The sequence below is a fragment of the Thamnophis sirtalis genome, unplaced genomic scaffold, assembly GCF_051295495.1.
Source record: "Thamnophis sirtalis isolate CommonGarterSnake01/CBP01778 unplaced genomic scaffold, rThaSir2_p1.2 scaffold_5, whole genome shotgun sequence".
NCBI classification, from domain to species: Eukaryota; Metazoa; Chordata; class Lepidosauria; order Squamata; family Natricidae; genus Thamnophis; species Thamnophis sirtalis.
The window spans coordinates 72,720,698-72,740,181 of NW_028261385.1; the positions used below are offsets into that span (position 1 = coordinate 72,720,698).

Consider the following 19,484-nt stretch of genomic DNA (forward strand, 5'->3'; position numbering starts at 1 on the left):
AATTGTGGTCGTAAGTTGAGGATTACCTGTATTTGCCTTTGTGCTAAAGACGGGGCTAGAACTCACTGTCTCCGTTTCTAACCTAACACCTGGGACTAATCTACCAAACTGCCAATTGCAATGGAACAATATTTGAAAGATCACAGGTTTTTGCATCCTTGCACTTTATATTTGTCTGGTTAAAAAAAGAAAAAGGCAAAAATCCTGCATCCTCAAGACTATTCCACCCAAGGAAAAATTTAAGGTTTTTGAGAGACGCTAATGGTACATATGCCCCAAAGAAGCAATGTGTAGGTATACAGAAGTGTCTTCAAACTATTTTTCCCCCTTGACTTGCCTGCCCTTACTTTTCCGTCATAACTCAAAAGTCATTTCAGGTGTCAGATAACACAAAGGAAAGCTCAAAATGATTTTGAAGAAAAAAGTGTATCAATAATCACCTTATAGACCTGGAATGTATTACCATAAAGCTCCTCCGTCAACATGTTCCGCTGCTCAAGAATGGCTTTATCATTGTAGGCGTATTCCACCACCGTGGATGCTTCGGCATGCCGTAACATCTTTTTAACCTCACCTTTAAAGCTTTTGATTATTTCTGCAATTTGTGGTTTTGTTCTATTTCAAAAATAAATACAGTGGATAAAAAGAAAATAGGGACAAAGGAAAATCAAGGATTTTAACTCAAGAATGAGCTACTTTTTCAGTCAGGAAAATTATTTTTTCTAACTTAACCCTGGTTCCTGGGGTCACAGGGATCATATATAGTGATGATATACTACCATCTAGAAGTGAGGGTGACATGTTTGGGCCCTTTTCCCCCCTATTTTTCCCCATGCATTTGGGGAGGGGATTAAAGGCCACCTCGTCAGTTTTATGACATGTACACCAAATTTTAGGCAGGATTGGAATTAGCCTTTTACACTAAGCTGAATTTATAAGGAACTTAGAAATGGTTTTGTCAAAGTTATTTTGCACCGTGAATCGTTCATCCACAATAAAGAATGGCATTCCATTCGGAGTTATTTTAGCAAAGAATCTCATATTTAGTTAAGTCAAACCAGCATTTCTCAGACATTAAGCAGGCATCAGAAAAAAAAGTACAAAAAAAAGACCTCACTAAATTATTTCTGAGCAATTAAATTTCATAACAGTGACAGTGATAGAATAGAATAACAGAGTTGGAAGGGACCCTGGAGGTCTTCTAGTCCAACCACCTGCCTAGACAGGAAACCCTATACCATTTCAGGCAAACGGTTATCCAACATCTTCTTAAACACTTTCACAACATCTGGAGGCAAGTTGTTCCACAACTTTCTGAAGCATATTTATGAACATGGTGGAATCATAAAATGGTTCCATTTACATTTCTATTTTGCAAAGCCCCTTTTAACACTTTCAACAACAACAGCAACAGCAACAACAACAGGACATAAATTTTGGAGTTACACATGGACACATGTGAGCAGACAGCTAAAACCAGCTTTGGAACAGCTGTGCATATTTGAAAATAGACATACTTTAAAAATGAAAAAGAACTATTTTATAAATGTGTCCATGTATTCCACATCGCTTTCCAAGGATTTGCACAACCTTGTTAAGCTTTGCCCAGGAATTGCTGTTATAAAAGTAAAGGTATGGCTAATTCATGCAATTATTACAAACTTGGAATATGAATAACTTTAATTTCCAAAAGAGAGTTACATATTGCTAGCATTTTTGCCATGTTTTTAGAAGAAGAAAACTGTTTTTAAAAAGTCAGCAGAATAATTTTTGTTCCCTTATAACTTTCAGTTCCTTGTATCTTCAATAACAGGTTTTTTTTACTATTTTGGGATTAACATCTTTTTGAAAAATGAAGATCCGGTCAGTGAGAGACCCACTTCTCTACGCTCTCAGTTATTCATCTGTTTCATGGTTTAAAATGAATTTTTTCAAAAGCTTGAATAATCCTGTTTAGAAAAGCCCTTCTCTTGTATAATTTTTCAGAGATTTTTGTACAGCAAAGGCATAGAAATAGTTATTCTTATATACTCCACTCATTGTTCTATAGAAAAGTGTTTCAGAACCCATTTTTTTTCCAATTCAAACAAAACAGGAGGAAACAAGCACTGTTGCTCTTTAGTCAACTATGAGGCTATGCAGGAACGAAGTATATGGATGCACTGAATACTTACCCATACATGAGAAGTTTCTTCACAATGTTCCTAGAATACTTGGACTTGCTTAATTCTGTGAAACTTTCTGTGGGACGAAAAACCATAGTGAGAAACTGACCCCATTACTGTATTTTTGGAGTATAAGACGCAACCTTTTCCCTCAAAAAAGGGTGAAAATCTGGGTGCGTCTTATACACGGAATACAGCATTTTTGGCCTCCCGAAACCCCGCCCCCTTTGCAAAAATAGCAGTGCATAGCCTTTAGGACAGTGGGTCTCAACCTTCCTAATGCCGTGACCCTTAAATACAGTTTGTCATGTTGTGGTGACCTCCAACCATAAAATTATTTTATGTTTTCCATATTTTTTTGAAAATATTTTTTCCGATGGTCTTAGGCGACCCCTGTGAAAGGGTTGTTCAACTCTAAAAGGGGTCACGACCCACAGGTTGAGAACCACTGCTTTAGGAGGCTTGTAGAGTGTTCCTGTGGGCCTGGGGAGGGCAAAAATGTGTGGAAAATGGGCTGGTTTTTTGCTCATTTTTTGCCCCTCACCAGCCCCCAGGAACAATCTACAAGCCTCATAAAGGCTATGCGTGCCTTTTTTTTTTGGGACAAAAAATGGGCCTGTTTTCATGGAAAACAGGCCGTTTTTGGGAGGTCTGCAGAGTGCAGAAACTTTTTTTTTTAATTTCTCTCTTCAAAATCTTGGTGCATCTTATACTCCGAAATATATGGTAAGTATTCTAGAGGCCAACACAGACTCTTTAAGGAAGTGTTACCTTTTAATTCTTCAAATACTTCTTGCCTTTGTTCTTCACTGCCAAACTGAATGTAACACTGAATGACACGAGTGGAATCATGAGCAAATGCCATCTGAGGAGAGAGAAACTTAACATGTCATTTAGGTAGCATTTTATTTGGTGAAGCTTGCTACTTTTTAAATATTTAGCAAGAATGTAAATAGATTATTACTATAGCTGGTGGAGTTATAAAGAAATACAATAGCATATGGTCCAAAATCAAATTGCCTAAGAGTACCGAGAATCGTATGCCTTCCAAAAAGAAATAAAACTAATCTGAAACGTATTTTTTCAATAGCTTTCACTTCTCAAAGATTTGGAATGCCAAGCAGTTTTTACAAATTGTTATCTTTCTAATGATCTCATTGTATGTTAGCCTCTTACACATTTATTCTCTCTTAAGTCTCAGGAGGTATTTACAGGTAGTCCTTGACTTACAACCACAATTGAGCCCAAAATTTATGTTGCTAAATGAGACATTTGTTTCATGTGAATGTTGCCCCATGTTATGATCCTTCTTGCCACAGTTGATAAATGAAACTAGTTTCCCTACTGACTTTGCTTGTCAGAAGGTTGCAAAACGGGACCATGGGGCCCCAGGACATTGCAATTGTCATAAATATGAGTCAGCTGCCAAGCATCTGTAGTTTGATCCTGTGACCATGGGGATGCTGCCAGAGTTGTGTGAAAAACAGTCATAAGTCCCTTTTTTCAGTGGGACCCCCTAGGGGTCACTAAATGAACTGTTGTAAGTCGAGAACTAACTGTAATTATTTCAATTTATATGGCCATCCATCGTACAATCATAACTCTGGGTAGCTAGTGATAGTTATTTGTTTATAGTGTAATAAATTATGGCAGGTTTATGCAAAAAAAAAAAAAAAAAGGAAATGAGATCATCCAAATTTCAGCTTTGTCTCCTATGGAGAAAAGTAACGTATCTTTGAATAAACTTGTTCACTATTCACATATTCACTATTCATCAATTTGTCAATTGTACTGCATCTACTGTATTTCAAAATATATACATATTTTATATTTCTTACATCTTTAATTTTTCCATGAAGTAACTTCTGAAGATCACTCAACAGCTTCTTGCGTTTTTCCTTGTCACAGTTTTTTCTACAATTGCACCCAGGAGTAAACCAATAGTTTATTATTTTTGTTTTGACAGTTAAACTGTTCTAGTTATCTGCTAGCACTCTTAAACTATCGGGATAAATGTATTTGCAACAGCACATGGATTAGATCAACTAGGTACACAATAATATCACCAAATAATTTATAAGTTGAGCCTTTTGGGCATCAATTTATCTCATTCTGTGTTATATTTTCTTTATAAGATTCTATCTATCTATCTATCTATCTATCTATCTATCTATCTATCTATCTATCTATCCATCCATCCATCCATCCATCCATCCACCCACCCACCCACCCATCCATCTATCCCCCCACCTGCCCACCATACATTACTACTACATTTATCATATCCAAATATCAACCAAGCCCTTAATTTTGCAGATGAACTTTGACTGTTCAGAAAGATCACCTCCACACAAAGTAAATTTCTATACTGAAGAAAAACGCCAAAGACATTAAGTTATTGACTATACAACTGTAGCAATGATGATTACCGCCGTAGAGCTTCCCAAATCTGTTTTCCTTTAATAATTATGTCATAATTGGTCTTCTCATTCAGCTGGCGGCTCTGTTTTATTTCCTTCTTTTTCTTCTTGATGTCAGCCCACTTAGGCTTTTTAGGTTGGGAGCCTAATGATAAACAAAATGTCGTTTTCGAGGTTAATGTGTAGTGAATACCATCTGTACTAATTAATACTGCACCAAATGTTTAAAGTTATGTTTTTCTGGGTTCTCATCCAAGATCTTCAAGTAATTTGGGTTCATTGTGTCCTAATTGTAATTTCAGCAATGACAGGTTTTGAAGAAATAGCTAACTTTTAATTGAGGCCTCTTCGTCTAAAACCTGTATCAGTGTTGAATCAAAACCTGAGTCTATTTTGGTGTGGTCTGATTTGGAAGTGACAGAGGTTCTTTTATAGCCTTTCTACCCAAGGACCCTTTTTAAAACTGCAAAACCATTGAAGGCAGCTGTTAGATTAGTACATTTAACTTTCAGAAGCACATTCTTACCTTCTGTATCACCTTGAAATTTGCGCTTTCTGGAAACATTCCCTGAGAGTTGCTTACTTTTCCAATGTTTCACGCCAGTTTTATTAGGTTTTTTGCCTCCTTTTTCATTTTTCTTAGATTTAAATGTGGGTTTTATATCTTCATTTTTCCTAATGACTCTCTTTGGATGACCAGGATCTGCTTTAATGTTTTAGAGAAAAAGTTCCCAAAGTCAACAAACAATTTGCTTATACTATAAGTATTATATTGTATTTATTCTTAATCCAACTTTGACAGTTTAATTCCTTTCCTCCAAGTACTTTCATCAACTGAAATTAAAATGTATTTTGTAGAGTCCACATTGTTGATAAACATACTTAGATCATGAAAAAACTTCTTTGGTTTCAAACAAAATATTCAAAAGATTGAAAAATAAACATCAGAAAAACCAGTATGCACAAGCATTTAATTTTCAAATAATAATGTGAGGACTAGAAAGAAAAAACTGCTCTGCAACATTTAGAGACTGTATTGCAAATGCCAATCTCTGCCAGTATTATGGAATAATTACTATTCAAATGGGCAACTATTAAACCTCCTATCAGTAGTAAAGATAAATCACACACTGGGAAGTCCCAATCAACTATTCCTAAATGCAAATGGGGCTGGGAGTTGTAGCTGGGCAGGATCTGGAGGGATATAGATTCCCCATTCCTACATTGTTGGGTAAGATGATGGTACACAAGAATGAAAATATGTTTTTTTTTATTATTAGCCAAGTTTAAAAATGCAATTCTTATTTTGATTCCCCATCCCCCACCCCACCCCAATCAAACTGTATATATTGTGATAACTAATGAAGGAAGAAACTATGAGCTGAAGGTGGCATCACAAAAAGTGGAGCTATCAGGTGTGGCTGAACGAAGATTCAGCAAGTAAACTAGCTTGCTGAATCAGCAAGTACCCTTCCTAAACATCCCATACACCCCAGCTTTTCAGTAGTACCTCTTTGGACAAGGAATGCTTGAGATCACCCATAAGAGTTCCAGACAGCTGTTCCTCATAAGGAGGACACAAGATAATGGTCTCCAGTGGCTATAGAGCTCTGGGAGACAAGGATGTAAGAATCTTCTAAACCATGATTGTCACCTTTGAAAGGATGTTAGTTTGCATATTTCATTTTTTAAGCACTTGAAGAAATTTCTTGTTAATTGCTTTTCAGCTATTAGAAATGTTTGGACTGGCAACTTTGACAGCAGTGAGCTTTCTTCAATCCTTACTAAAAAAAAAAAGATTTTAACCAAACGTTTAACAAGTTGTTAAATATACAGCAAAAGGATGATTAAGATTTTGAGAATCCTTCCCTTGGGAAAATGCTTTTGCTTTGGACTTAAAACAACAACAACAATAAGATTGCAGTTGAATTTACAACTAAAGAAGCACAAACTCAGTTTATAATTATGGAATAAAGAAAAATATTCTAACTTTTGATGTATCAAAGGATATTTTTAACAATATTTTTTACTCAAATTAATTTTAATAGTGTCAACAATGATATCAATCTCTGTGGAGGCTATGTCTAAAAGACGCTATAGAAAAGGAACAAGTCTTATCTGAGAAGATTGAGACTGAATTGAAAGTGGATTTACAAATGACATGCTACAAGAATTACAGGGAAAAAGACATAAATGAAACCAGTTGGCGTCTTAATAATTAGAAAGGATATACAAACAATAAACTGCAACGGTGACCTGGAAAAATTTCCCAATATTAGATTTACAAAAGAGGCCTTTTTATAGTTTTGAGGAACCCCATGAGAAGGAACATGGACTAAAAATTAAAAGTGTTAGAAGTAATAGGAAGGAATGTAAAGTTGGTTTATTTGATCAAATTTAAAATACACATGTTATCTGTGGTAACTCTCGGACTTTTGCATCAGAACTAAAATGACAATGCTATAAGAATTTATAGATAGAAGATGGTATATGAGAAGAGATCATTTATTAGATTTTAAGAGGAGGTTGTAAATTACTAAATTTGCTTACACTGATGAAGTTGGGAAGTCACTTCTTTGCATTTCTGTTAACTTTTACTTTCTTTTTTTCACCTTTTTTCAATTTCTATTTATTTTTACTGCTATAATTGTAAATTTTACTAAATTATTAAAATATATACTGTATTTTGTCCTTTATTTCTGGGTACATATATGTGTTTGTTTGTAAAAGTCTAACTGAAGTATTTCTTTAAATATAACAGTTAAAATCACATTTCCTATATTTTATCATGACTTTACCTACAAGTATCTATTAAATCAATTACTTATTAGACATAATCTACCATCTATGTCAGATTTAGAAAATGTGTAACTTGTAATATACTTATCTCACCATTATTTTTTGTAAGCTTCTTTTTACCACGGCCAGTTTTTCCACCTTTACCAATAAATTTCCTTTTGGTATCCATTAATTAAATGCTGAAAAACAGAGAAAATTATCTTAATGACTGCTTCCAATATCCCATTCCTCATAAATATGCAATTCAGTACTGCAGAAGTTCTTGAAATCAACTTTTTTCATTCTGTAATATGACAGATATATTGTTACAAGCCCATAACTCTCAGTCAACCCATGCAATGTTGCTGAGTTATTTAAATGTTTTTAAATTTTAAGACATTTAAAAGTATCAAGGGTAAAAGTCTGCAACAGACAAAAAAGGCAATGATAAAGTTGACATTTCATCTCTCTGTGAGGTTCCAAGTAGATGTTTCTTAAAGATAAAATAATTGGGGATTAGCATAATATTTTAAGAAAACAACATAAATACTAGTCATGTCATATCAATGTGGCTGGGGATCTAAAAGTCTACTATGAAAAATACAAAAAAAAAATAATCTAGGAAAAAATAGCATCACAGCTGCACACAAACTGCTCTATTAGAATTCATCAAAAACTCAGGACCATGGTTGGGAATATATTTTCAAACCATCACTTTGAATTTGGACTGTTATAAAACGCTGCATTATACCATTATGACAGAAATATACCTGGTATTATTCTTTTTAATATTTTTATTGTCTGTGTAGTAAATACCGTACAAATACGCAAGAACAAATACCTAATGTTGTCTGATTTTAGCCAGTAAGAGAAACCGACATTGGAAAGGATCCTTAAAACTGCAAATAAGCTTGATAGGAATTCCCAATAGTTATTGCTTTTTACAATTCACCATCTCCAAGGCTCCCAAAAGATTATTACACTTGTTACCATGGATAGTTTCATGGTGTTTGCCTCAGATGGAGGTTTATTTATCTTATTAGATTTTTATCCCACCTTTATTACTTAAGAAACTCAAGGTGGCGAACATTCATAATATTTCTTCCCACTCCTTTTTCCGCCAAAGCAACAACCTTGTGAGGGCTGAGAGAGAGAGAGAGCAATTGGCCCAAAGACCCACTTGGCTTTCATTCCTGAGGCAAGAACTAGATCTCCCTGTCTCCTGGTTTTCAGCCTGTTGCCTTAACTGGCTAAGATAACTTACAGACTAAGATAAGTTGCATAAGATAACACCATGTCAGGACGGGCTGGATCAGAAAAGATTTAGATCCACTATTCTTTATGTCATAAAAGCTTTGGTTTCCGTCAATCCAAAATGAGATTCTAGTCTTTTTATAAAGGTAAAGGTTCCCCTGCACATATGTGCTATTCCCAACTCTAGGAGATGGGGCTCATCTCCATTTCAAAGCCAAGAGCCAGTATGTCCGGAGACGTCTCTGTGGTGATGTGGCCGGCATGACTGAACGCCAAAGGAGCACAGAACGCTATTACCTTCCCACCAAAGATGGTCCCTGTTTTTCTACTTGCATTGTTCTGTGCTTTTGAACTGCTAGGTTGGCAGAAGCTGGGTCAAGTAACCGGAGCTCACTCCGTTATGCGGAGTGAATCTTTTTATATACAACCATTTATCCATCAGGGTTACTTTTACGATAAACAGTTCACCTTCTACTGCTTAAGTGTATGAGAAAGTGCTTATTAAGGTCACTGGATCACAGTATGAGGAGGATGAATAAGAGCTGAAAGTCCAGCCAGGCAACCTCCACTGATTCTGCTACAGGGAGATTATGGGATATATATGTATATGAGTGTGTGTGTATGTATGTATGTATATGGTTTAGACTACAATTCCATAATGTATGTGTGTATACATACATACACACACACACACACATGTATATGTATGTATGTATGTGTGTGTGTGTGTGTGCATATATATATGCACACACACGCTGATAACGGATAAGAGCTTGTGGCCTAATGACTAAGATGTCTGCCTAGTATGTTATATAGCCCAGGTTCAAATCCCAGTAAGGGTACGGCTAGCTGATGAGAGCTAAATAGCTTGAAATAGATCTATATTAGTCTCCCTTTATTTATTTATCAGCACAAATAATATATATATATATATATATATATATATATATATATATATATATATATATATATATATATATATATATATATATATATATATATATATATATATATATATATATATATGATATATATATTTGTGTTTGTGTGTGTGTGTGTGTGTGTACGTGTATGTGTATGTATATGTATATATGTATGTTATATTTGTGCTGATAAATAAATAAAGGGAAACTAGTATAGATCTATTTCAAGCTATTTAGCTCTCATCAGCTAGCCATACCCTTACTGGGAATCGAGCCTGTGCTGTATTGCCTCTAAGGCAGATGTGTTAACCATTGAGCCACAGAGCTCGACTCCTTATCAGCCAACCAGGGTGAAAGGTATCTATTTAGATTTTACAACCCCCGGTACTGGTACCCTTACATACCAGTAAGGGTATGGCTAGCTGATGAGAGCTAAATAGCTTGAAATAGATCTATACTAGTCTCCCTTTATTTATGTATCAGCATAAATATAAAAGGCAATAGTAAAAAAATATTGGGTTCTGTCTGGGTGGTCTCTTGTGACGAGCCAAAGGACAGAGAATGGAAGTAGTGATCTTCCTCCCATATTTGGGCATACCGGGGGTTGTAAAATCTAAATTGATACCTTTCTCCCTGGCTGGCTGATAAGGAGTCGAGCTCTGTGGCTCAATGGTTAACACATCTGCCTTAGAGGCAATACAGCACAGGCTCAATTCCCAGTAAGGGTATGGCTAGTTGATGAGAGCTAAATAGCTTGAAATAGATCTATAGTAGTCTCCCTTTATTTATTTATCAGCACAAATAAAAACACATATATATGTATGTACGTATGTATGTATATATGTGTGTGTGTGTGTGTGTGTGTGTATATGTATGTATGTATGTATGTATGTATGTATGTATATATTTCGGTTAGAATCCCTAGTATAGGTCTCCTACATGAGCGGGTGTGTGTGTGTACTTGATGACCTCCTAGGTACCTTCTAACTCTGTTATTGCTACTTTGCTATGAAATTTGCCTTCTTATTAATTCCCACAGAAGGGAGGGGTAGCAGCAGATGGACTACAACTCTCATAAACCGTAAAGCGCAAGAAGCCCATGCAAGCTGAGGAAAGAGCTCATCGGATGCGAAGATGTGTCTCCAAGACCCTCGCTCGAGCTTCCCAAAACAACTTAACCTTCTCCCTCCCGCAGGACGACTCACCTGCTACGGGCCGCGCGTGTTCCGCTCCTTCCGTGACTTCCTCTCTCCCCCCCCCCTGCTTCCGGTATAGGCTACGTTCCCCCGTCGATCTTGCTTGCCGGCGACTGCGGATTGACGACAGTGTCACAAAAGCGCGCCGCAAAGCAAGGGGGAGAAATCCCGAGCGGTGGGATTACAACTCCTAGACTGGAGGGAAACGAAGACGCTAAAGCGGGTCTTCCGGTTCCCAATTGAATCATGCCGGCTGACAGAGCACCATGGAGATTGAGTGGTAGAGTGGCTTTATCGAGTCACATCCGTCCTTACGCTTCTAGTGCAGGGTTCCAGTTGGGACCGAAAGCAATGACTGGGAAGCTGTGTTGGTTTGGTTTCCCTGGGATCGAAGCAGCTGCAGATCCATTCTGCAGCCTCATGCTCCTCCTGAAGAAGTTGGGCATCTTCCGTAATCCATTAGACTGGGGAGCGAAATATTGGAAGTCCAACCCCGGCGGAGGGTTGGGAAAGACTGGATTACAGGAATTCTGCCGTAGAAGTCCGATTTATGTGTTTATTTATATATCCCACCTTTCCTTTTAGGAGTTTGAGGGTAGAGCAGGGGTCTCTAACCTTGGCAACTTTAAGCCTGGTTTCCTTTGCTTTGCCTGGTAAACTTTGCTGGCTGGGGGAGTCCTTCAGGCTTAAAGTTGCCAAGGTTAGCGACCCCTGGGGTAGAGAGCGCTGTCCCCTCCCTTTCTTCCAATACCATCAACCCAATGAATAGATGGAGCACATAAAGGGAGAAAATAGGTCCCTGCATTTAGTATCATTATGAACAGAATGACAAACAAATTAACTGCCCAATCTCTTTTTAAAAACTTCCAGTGTTGCAGGTTCCACAGCTTCTGGGGGCGTGTCGTTCCACTGATTAATTATTCTGTCAGGAAATTTCTCCTTTAGTTCTAGGTTGCTTCTTGTCCTGCCTCTGGATGCTTTAGAGTAGTGGTTACCAAATAGTAGTCCGCGGACCATTGGTGGTCCGCAAGAAAATTTTGGTAGTCCGCAGAAAAATTATTTGCATTTTTTGTATTGCACTAAATACTATTTATCTTTTTTTTAAAAAAAATCAGTGGTCGGTGGGATTTAAAATGGGATTTAGTGGTCACTGAGGTCTGAAAGGTTGGTAACCTCTTCTTTAGAGAATAGCTTGACGCTTGACTCCCCCTTCTTTGTGGCAGCCTCTCAAATATCAGAACACTTCTATCATGTCCCCCCCCAATCTTTCTTTTCATTAAAAATTGTTGATCTTCACTGTATGCTTTCTAGCGTTTCAATGTCTTTTTTTACATCACATGATTTTGATTCTATCCCTCTGTTAATGCAGCCTGTGTTGGCTTTTTTTTGTCTTCTGCAGCACATGGCTGGCTCATATTTAAGTGACTATCCAGTAGAACTCCAAGACTAGTTGCAGATCATTATCAATTGAGCCTACATCTGAAGAATGGTGGTCCTACTTGGGGGAGGTGATGCCTACCTCCCGCTCTGCATTATGGAATTAAAGAGCCTCAGGTGTTGTGCACTTCTCAATTTGAGCCCCTTAATGAACAAATGCTGTTAGATGGAAGGTTTACTGGATGTCAACTTAAAAGACATGCCGCTGTATTTTTTTTTTTTGTAAACATCAATGGAAGGGGCTAGTTAGGGATTTTCAAAATAGAAAATAATGTCTGTGAATGATTGAAACCTGGTGTTTTTGTTGGCATCAGCAAATAAGAAAACTTTTGATGGCTTTGCTACAAGGTTTTTTTAAAAAAATTGTTTTAGATTTCTGTATTGTTGCTTTTTAATGTCCTATTAGTAGCTCATGATGGGAGGCCATCCACATTGTTAAAATACATAAAATGTTCCATCCTGAAAAAATATCTGCAATCCAAAAACAGGAAGGATTGAACAATTTTCTAAACTGCATAAATCAAATCAACCTTTTCTGTATGCAACTAGACTTCAATTTCAATTTTGTTACAACTTGTGATCCTAAACTATTATTTTTGAAAATACTAAGATTCTTCTAGCTGCCAACCCACAGAGCTGTACACGCCATGGATATAAAATAAATAGGGAAAATTTCTATGACCCAAGTGAATATTATCACATTTTTTCTGATACATCTGATGCCACTCATGGCTGTGTAACAATCAGAAATTAGCAGGTGTGGCCTTCCATTTTAAAAAAAAGACCACTCGTTAAATTACTATGTATGTGGTGGTGATGAATATCCTTGTTGTTATTGCAACACTATTGTCACTCGTAATGTGGCCCAGTATTTTTCCCCCCCCTTCACTGTCATCTTGTGCTGGCTTTAACTAGACTGAAATAATAAATTAGCAAATTGGTTTCTTAGTTATTTTGTGTACTTGAAAACCATGCTGTAGAGATGCTCTTTACTCATTTGAATCTCCAATTTGAAAAAGATGTTGTATTTATTAAAGTCAAGCGAAAGAGTGTAGGTGACCAAATAAGTTCATGATTTAATTTGAAGTCCCATCTTTTTATGTCATTTTGTGTGGAATAAAAAGAATAGCCACCACCAGATGGCACTCACATCTCAGTCCAAGCAAAGTTATGTTTATATTTGCCTGGAGAATTAAGTATAGTAGTAATATTTTGAATAACGCTTGCAAAGATTAAGCCCTACACACCATTAATACATGTATTAGACTTTCAAAGTTTTTTACTGCCTGATCATTAGCCTCGCTCTGCTTAATTTCCTTCCTGTGTCTTCCACATGTTCTTTCCATTATAACAAATTCAGGCTAGCCTGTTGTACAGAAGAGTCCCAATGAAGTCTGTCAGATTTTAAGTCAATCTGTAATATCCTTGCAGGAGCAACAATAACTTGCATTATAGCAACCCATCCCTGGGAGATATCCTGGAAAGGAGGAATGATTTGATTGATTTTATAGCAAAGTGTTATATATTGTTGCATGTTGGTAAGCTCTTAACTGCAAAAACTCTTGCATTTCGCTAGTCAAGACCTACGGTACTTAAAATTATGAAAAGGCCAGATATGCCAATTTTAGGTCTCATTTCTACCACAAATAGAGGAAGAATCTTTTTGGCGAACAATGATTTTCTGGCATTGTAAAGGAATGGGTAATGGGATAAGCATTCCTAGCGCACATAAATTGCATGAATTGTTGTCCCCCATGGTCAACTTGCTAAGCAGAATAAGCAAACAATGTGGTCTGATAGTAATGATGCAACCTTAAGTTGTGTTAAAATGTAAATTATGCACATTAGATATGGCCTTTTAATAGAATATTTCATGCATGAGGTGAACGTGGCCAGCCTAAGACATTTTGTTGCCTGTGAAGACTAGATGACACTATTTTTCCGTCATTGAAACTGGTCAAAGTTGGTACAAACTCACAATGAGGTAGTGTGTACCATTAACCTAACCCTGCAGAATGGTTTAGGGCCGTAATGGCGAACTTATGACACACATGCCACAGGTGGCACATGGAGCCATTTGTTAGGGCATGCAAGGGTTGCCCTGCCAGCCCCAGCGCACATTTGTGCGCTGGCTAGCTGATTTCAGCGTGGCACGACAAATCCGCTCTTGTCAAAATAGCGGTGATTAAATCGCATTGCTAAAGCCGCGACGTCATCACCGTGCGTCATCACCGCCGTGACAACAGCGCGGCGACAGAAGGGCGTTCTACATGCTTCATTCTTTGCCAAGAAGAACGAAGGTAGCCCTCCTCCTCCAGCTGACAGCGGCAGTGGGCACGGGGCAAAGCGGGCTGCCCAGCAGCAGCAGCCCGTGGGAAGGGTCCAGCTCAGCTGCGGGGGGCAGCAGGAAGCCCGCAGGGGGCCCGAGCGGGGCCGCCGACGCCGCCCGCCCTGCCTCTTCTTCCAGGGAGGCACCGCTGGCGGAGGAGGACACAGCAGCAGCGGCGACTGAGGCTCTCCCGGGGCCGGCGAAACGGGCTTGCCCGGTGGAGGCAGGCTGCCCTCTTCTTCCTCAACATCTCCTTGGACAGGCGGCCGCCACCGCCGGGCAAGCCCGCTTCGCCGGCCCCAGGAGAGCCTCAGCCGCCGCCGCTGCCGCGTCCTCCACCGCCGCCGCCTCCCCCGGAGGAAGAGGCAGGGCGGGCGGCGGCGGTCCCACTCGGGCCCCCCGCGGGCTTCCTGCTGCCCCCCGCGGCTGAGCTGGACCCTTCCCGCGGGCTGCTGCTGCTGGGCAGTCCGCTTTGCCCCGTGCCCACTGCCGCTGTCAGCTGGAGGAGGAGGGCTACCTTCATTCTTCTTGGCAAAGAACGAAGCATGTAGAACGCCCTTCTGTCGCCGCGCTGTTGTCGCGGCGGTAGAGTCGTGTTTTTCTTAGCGCTTCGGACGCCGCGGATTTTCCTCCGCACTTATGTCGGTGCGGATAAGGGCTTCGCGGTTTTGTGGTAGAACCGATTTCAGCCCTCATTTTTGGTCATTTTTTGCCCTCCGAAGGCTTCAGGAGGCTTCCCTAAAGCCTCAGGAGGGAGAAAAACAGCCCTACAGGCAACCCAGAGGTTTGGGAACGGACTTCCAGGTTCCCCATAGGGCCCTTTTTCACCCACCGGAGGCTTCAGGGAAGCCTCCTGAAGCCTCCAGGGGTGGGGTGTTTTTACCCTCCCAATGCTCCTAGAAAGCCACTGGAGCTTGAGGAGGGCGAAAAACAGGTCCATCGCGAGCCAAAAGTGAGGGGGAGGGGAGGGGTCGTGTGCATAGAATTATGGGTGTGGGCACGCCCGTGCATGACCCCGCTGCGCTCCCCTCACTTTTGGCACACAATGGGAAAAACGTTAGCCATCACTGGTTTAGGGAGTTAAATGTATGCTGTGTGGCCAATGGATGGAAATGCTTGGGAAATCCAGAAGGAAAAGCTGGAAGGCTGTAACTGCTGCCTTCTAATGGAATAACTTGAGGCAGTGAACCCTGTCTGGTGGAGTGGGCTGCAGAGTTCCATAATTTACAGAAATACATTTGATTTAGAATAAAGCAAAATGTTTTTTAATGCAACAAACATGGCTACCCCTGAAGAAAACCACAGAAATTTTCAGCTGAAATGTATTGTGGACTACAAACAGTTAAATACAATGAAAATACTGTGTTCAGGTAAGATTGTCTTTATGAAAAATGTTATAATAAGCAGGAAGAAGGTAAAGGATGTTTCACAGAAACAGGGTTCCTATTGAACGAGCAGAGCTTGCAGCAGAGATGACAAAAGAATCATGGTGTTATGATGAAAATGAAGTGGGAAAGGAAGAGTTGGAAAAGTTAATTGCATTCTGGGTAGCTCTATGTGAATCACTCCAATTGAATTCAGTGCATCTTATTTTCAAAAGTGGTTGCAGGATTGCATTTAGAATCAAAGGAAGCTCATGCAAGTTAGGGAGATGAATATTGATACTCCTATGTACAATATCACATTCTGCAATCTGTAGATCTCACAATTTCTCCAGCCTGATGCAAATACTCAAGAGATCTCCTTATTTGAAAATTGATTGCCCGGTCAAATGGAAAACCATTTGGAAAAAGAAAGGCAGTTCAAACCTAATTCACCGTTTGGCATGGCAATCTGTAAAATAGTCAGCAAACACTGAACCAAGTGTTCATGAATAGTCAGAACAACTCTTAGATAATGTTTATTGTTTCAATTAGAAACAATTGCTTTATCATAATGTGCTATTTCTATCGTAGAATTAATTGTAGTGGTTTAGGGAAATGACTGCAGTTGCTATAACTAAATAAAAATCTTATTCTAGAGTCGCCCGCCCTTTTCATCGTTACTGATTACATAGTTTCTTTTGATAAATATAATCCCTAGCTCCTTATTGAACATTTCAAGATAAAGTAGCTCTGGAATTGAGTTTATAAGATTCTTTTTACGTCTCAACAATGGAAAAAGCAAAAAAAGATTAATGGATTATTCATCTTGGTATAACAATAAGCAAGGTAAAAAAAGGTTTATGTTAACAAGATCAGTCAAGGCTGTATTATTTCTTGCTTGTCAAACAATGTCATGTTGTTACATTAGGTCATGTCTTGTCTTGCTTTTTAAGACACTGAAGATCTGTGAATTTCTAACATAGTTAAATCTGGTAAGATTACACTGAAGAGGGAAGTCAGACATTCCTATCTATCTATCTATCTATCTATCTATCTATCTATCTATCTATCTATCTATCTATCTATCTATCTATCTATCTATCTATCTAGCCATCCATCCATCCATCCATCCATCCATCCATCCATCCATCCATCCATCCATCCATCCATCATCGTCCTCTAGCTAGCTAGCTATTTCTCATCATCTACCTATCAATCATCTATGTCAGGGGTGTCAAACTGGTGGCCCGCAGGCCAGATGTGTCATTCACAGGCCACACCCACCCCAGCTCTGCAAAAGGGAAAAAGTCATGAAATATCATGTGACAGCAACCCCGCAAATTTAACACCCATGATCTATATGTTAACCAATCATTTATCATTTATCGTCTACCTGTCATCTATCTATTGATCTATCATCTAAATTTATATGCTGCCCATCTTCCTCTGCAAAGCTTCCTTGGGCCTTTAAATGTTTTTTATTATTCAATCCATATGAATGTGTTGCCCTACTTACATATTTAAACTATGCCAAATGCTAGTTTTGATGGGAGGACAATTACTCTTTTTTCACACATCTTTTTTCTTTCCTTATTTGTGGGTATGGTGGGTATGGTCACGCCTTGAAGCAGTTATACAACACTCGATTACCTTTCACTGCCAAATGCTTTTGGAAATGCTCCATTTAATAATTTTTGCTGCGTATTTTCAGCTAATTCTGTCTGAGAGTGATGCTTTTAAAACTGATAGTCTGAGATAAAGCCAAATACTGGCTATTGGCTGGTTGTCTTTTTTTTGTGATGACAGATGCAAGTTTCATTTTGAGTTATCTAAAACAGAATGTTCACTGATTTCAAACAGTAATGAAACATGAAGCATTTGGGAATCCTATCTTGTTTTTCAAGGAAGCTTAATTTTCTTATTTAGATTCTAAGGGTTTTTTCCATGGAAGCCGAGTTATCCCTTATTATCTTTGAAGATTTGCATCTTTTTTTATTTAAATGTCTAGTTAAGTAAAGTTATGTATCTAAATTGCCTGATTATTTCCTCAGGTTTTTTTTAATGATTTTGGGCCATCGATCTGCCGTTCACTCATAGCAATTTACCCTTTCAGGTCTTCAATAGTGCATTCATTAACACTGCAACTGAGTCCATCTACTGTACTTTGGTTGTCTGGTTGTCTTCTTTCCTTTCCTTCCACCTTTCCCAGCATTACAACTTTCTCCAAAAAGTTTAGTCTTTGCATAATGTGTCTGAAGAAGGATAACTTAATCATGGTCAAGACTCCAGGTAAATTTGTATTTTCTTGGCTATATCCATAGTGTTCTCAGAAATATCCCATACCAAAATTCTGAAGTGTCTACTATTTCTATTCCTGCTTCTTTAAGTCTATTTTTTCCTTCATAGACCATCACAGGGTACATTGCTTGCACTATTATGATGTTTGTAGACACATCGCAGCATCTGAATATCTTTTTCAAAGCCTTCAATAGGAAATATAGAGTTATCATATATGGGCTGCATAATATATAGATGACTTTTTTTTTCTTGCTACGTTCACTAATTTCCTTGAAATTGTGGAGATTATTCAGGTCTTTGATCTAAATTCTGTTTTTAAATCTGTATTCTGCAAGTCTTTGTGATGCTCTGAGGTCAGTTTAGCTTGCCTTTTGCTTTCCCCCATTACCACTTGTGATCAAAATTGTAGGCATTTTAGTATTGTATAGCACACCTTACAGATTGAAATACATGTGCTGTAAACAACCAGAAGTATGTAATCCAAATGATAACCTTTATGTACTGTAGGTTTCCAAGAACTTGGAATTAAATTGAGATAACCTTGATTTTTCAAAGGACGTAAATACATTTGCTTTGATTATTTGTTCTGTATCTGTCTAGCCTTTTCTTCAGCTTACACTTATCAGTGAAATTCAAAGGGCTCTCTGTTGTGTGTCTTTCTCTACAAATTTCTGGGAATTTATCTTACATGATCTTGCTAGCTATCCAGGGCCATATGTGGGCAAAGGGCTGGACACAACTGATGTAGAGAGACTAATTATATCCTAATTGTAAAGAAATACCTATCTATTGATTGATCTATCCTCTCTCTCTCTCTCCCTTCCCCCCGCCTCTCTCTCAGCAAGGGAGTCCTAGATATAAAGAATACTTATTTGTGACTTTCAGTAAATACCTTGATTTGTTATATTGTTATATTCATGGACACATTACAATTATTATCTTATGGATTATGCTTGATTGATCACCTGTGCAGTTAATTGGTTTGAAATAAATGAAGCTTTCTATCTTTTAGTTTATCAACCATATTACACACAACAGGTTAGGAAGATTAATGTAGGATTTCTTACAGTAGCTGCTTAATAGGATTGTATTGAGGGCAGAAATTTGAGTTTTCCAAAGCTAAGATGCAACAACAGAAAGAGTAAGTGATTAGGGAGCTATGGAACTAAAATACTAGTTGTGATTTGACAAATTATTGATTATGCTTTGCTCCAGCAGCAGTGAGTGCCCTTCTCGCATTTACTTTTCAATCTTCCCTTGAAAAGGGAACCATATTACCCAAGGAACAGTCTCACCCCAATGGGTTTAGCCCATCCCACC

At 38.4% G+C, this 19,484-nt stretch overlaps 1 protein-coding gene across 2 annotated transcripts in view; it reads right to left on the reverse strand.

Annotated features, from left to right (window-relative positions):
* Window positions 1-10,853, reverse strand: part of PUM3 (pumilio RNA binding family member 3) — a 30,813-nt gene extending 19,960 nt beyond the window's left edge. Inside the window, exons 1-8 of one of the 2 annotated variants that reach the window (XM_087716025.1) lie at window positions 10,746-10,853; window positions 7,478-7,563; window positions 5,112-5,288; window positions 4,595-4,730; window positions 4,004-4,079; window positions 2,937-3,030; window positions 2,175-2,241; window positions 441-615 (exon numbers count right to left, since the gene is read on the reverse strand). In XM_087716025.1, the coding sequence (XP_087572151.1) occupies window positions 441-615; window positions 2,175-2,241; window positions 2,937-3,030; window positions 4,004-4,079; window positions 4,595-4,730; window positions 5,112-5,288; window positions 7,478-7,553 (801 nt within the window). In that variant the 5' untranslated portion in view covers window positions 7,554-7,563; window positions 10,746-10,853. Of the gene's footprint in view, window positions 1-440; window positions 616-2,174; window positions 2,242-2,936; window positions 3,031-4,003; window positions 4,080-4,594; window positions 4,731-5,111; window positions 5,292-7,477; window positions 7,564-10,745 lie in introns of both variants that reach the window. The other variant, XM_087716024.1, reaches the window with a different exon arrangement.
* Window positions 10,854-19,484: the final 8,631 nt, after the last annotated feature.